At 68.9% G+C, this 1369-nt stretch overlaps 1 protein-coding gene across 1 annotated transcript in view; it reads left to right on the top strand.

Moving 5' to 3' along the window:
- LOC103249517 (secretory carrier-associated membrane protein 4) overlaps positions 1-1019 on the top strand; it is a gene marked incomplete at its 5' end in the record, with an annotated part of 2045 nt that extends 1026 nt beyond the window's left edge. Inside the window, one exon of the mRNA XM_008048147.2 lies at positions 811-1019. Coding sequence (XP_008046338.2) covers positions 811-990 — 180 coding nt within the window. The remainder of the gene's footprint in view (positions 1-810) is intronic.
- Between the last annotated feature and the right edge of the window lie 350 nt (positions 1020-1369).

The raw sequence follows: 1369 nt of genomic DNA, 5'->3' as shown, positions 1-1369 counted from the left end.
GCCCCCTGACAGGCCCCGCCATGGCCCCACAGTGATGACCCGGGTGACCGGGGAGTCCTGAGGGCCACGCTCATAGGAGAGGCCTGGCCTGAGTGGGACCGGCCCCTCCGTGAGGGAGAGCCTGTGGCGGGGGGGGCGCTGGCCCCTGGGAGCGTGCGGGGCTGGACTCCCTGGGGGAGCTGGCCTCTGGGAGGAGGGTGCCTGGCTCAGGCCAGGCCTCCGAAGTCCCTATTGGGCTCCTCCGTGTGTCCTGTCACTGGCACAGGAGCGGCAGGCGCCGGGGCCCATGACACCGGGACACTGGTGTCAGTCCCAAGGGTCAGGGTCTCTGGTGGGCGCTCTCTGGCCTGTGTCCATCCGACGCTGCTCAGCGAGCAGCCGGAGTCTTGGCGGCGATGGTGCCGCGGTGCTGCTCTGGCTGCCTCCTTGTGGGGCTTGTTTCCCTGCGGGGAGGCCTGGCTGACTTTTTCTGCCATCCCGACTCACGCTGACCCGGGAGCACCGTGGCGACCGCTGTCAGCGCACAGTGGCACCGGTTTCCTCTCAGTGCAAGCCCTCGGCCTGCATGACAAATGCAGGCTTTGCCGGTGGCTTGACGCAGAGTGGCCCGCACAACCCTGAAGACGCCGTGCCCTAGGGACAGCGTTGGCTTTGCTGGCCACAAGACGCTGACACGGCGAGGGCACAGTGCGGGTGGGCGCGGCCGGGCCCCGTGCGGGTCATGGGAAGAATGCCAGACCTCAACGGTGTGGATCCCTGTCCGGGGTGTCGCACCAGCTGTTCCCACCTCCCCATCTGCCATCCCCACAGGTGCACAGGATCTACCGAGGGGCTGGCGGAAGCTTCCAGAAGGCGCAGACAGAGTGGAATTCAGGCGCATGGCGGAACCCCCCGTCGCGGGAGGCGCAGTTCAGCAACTTCTCAGGGAACAGCCTGCCCGAGTACCCCACCGTGCCCAGCTACCCAGCGGGCGGCAGCCAGTGGCCCTAGGGGAGCCCAGCCCTGCCGCCCCCACGGCCTCCCCGCTCCCCTGCGGGCTGAAGCCTGCCCCCCATCCCCAGCAAGGATGGCAGGAGGGTGCCAGCCATGGGGCTTGCTCCCGCGAGGGTCGCACCCCTGTGTTCTCTCACCCCTGAGAGCAGAACAGCGGCCCCTGCCTCAGGCGCTAGCACACCTTCCTGGGGACGCGTGTCCTGGATGTCCACATGGCAGCCACGCCTTTCCCCCCAGGCCTGAGGCCTGAGCGTCCAGCCCCCAGAGCCCCTTGCGGTGGGGCGGGTCTGGTGCTGGGCTCTGTCTTGCGCCCACACCCACCTGTCGCAGGGCAGGCCTCGCCCCCTTCCCAGGGTGAGACTTCTGGCTTTGACTG

The sequence above is a fragment of the Carlito syrichta genome, unplaced genomic scaffold, assembly GCF_000164805.1.
Source record: "Carlito syrichta isolate Samal-C Ts95f unplaced genomic scaffold, Tarsius_syrichta-2.0.1 Scaffold120617, whole genome shotgun sequence".
Taxonomy (NCBI): domain Eukaryota; kingdom Metazoa; phylum Chordata; class Mammalia; order Primates; family Tarsiidae; genus Carlito; species Carlito syrichta.
The sequence above is the reverse complement of the archived record's forward strand: the minus strand, read 5'-3'. Positions and strand labels throughout refer to the sequence as shown.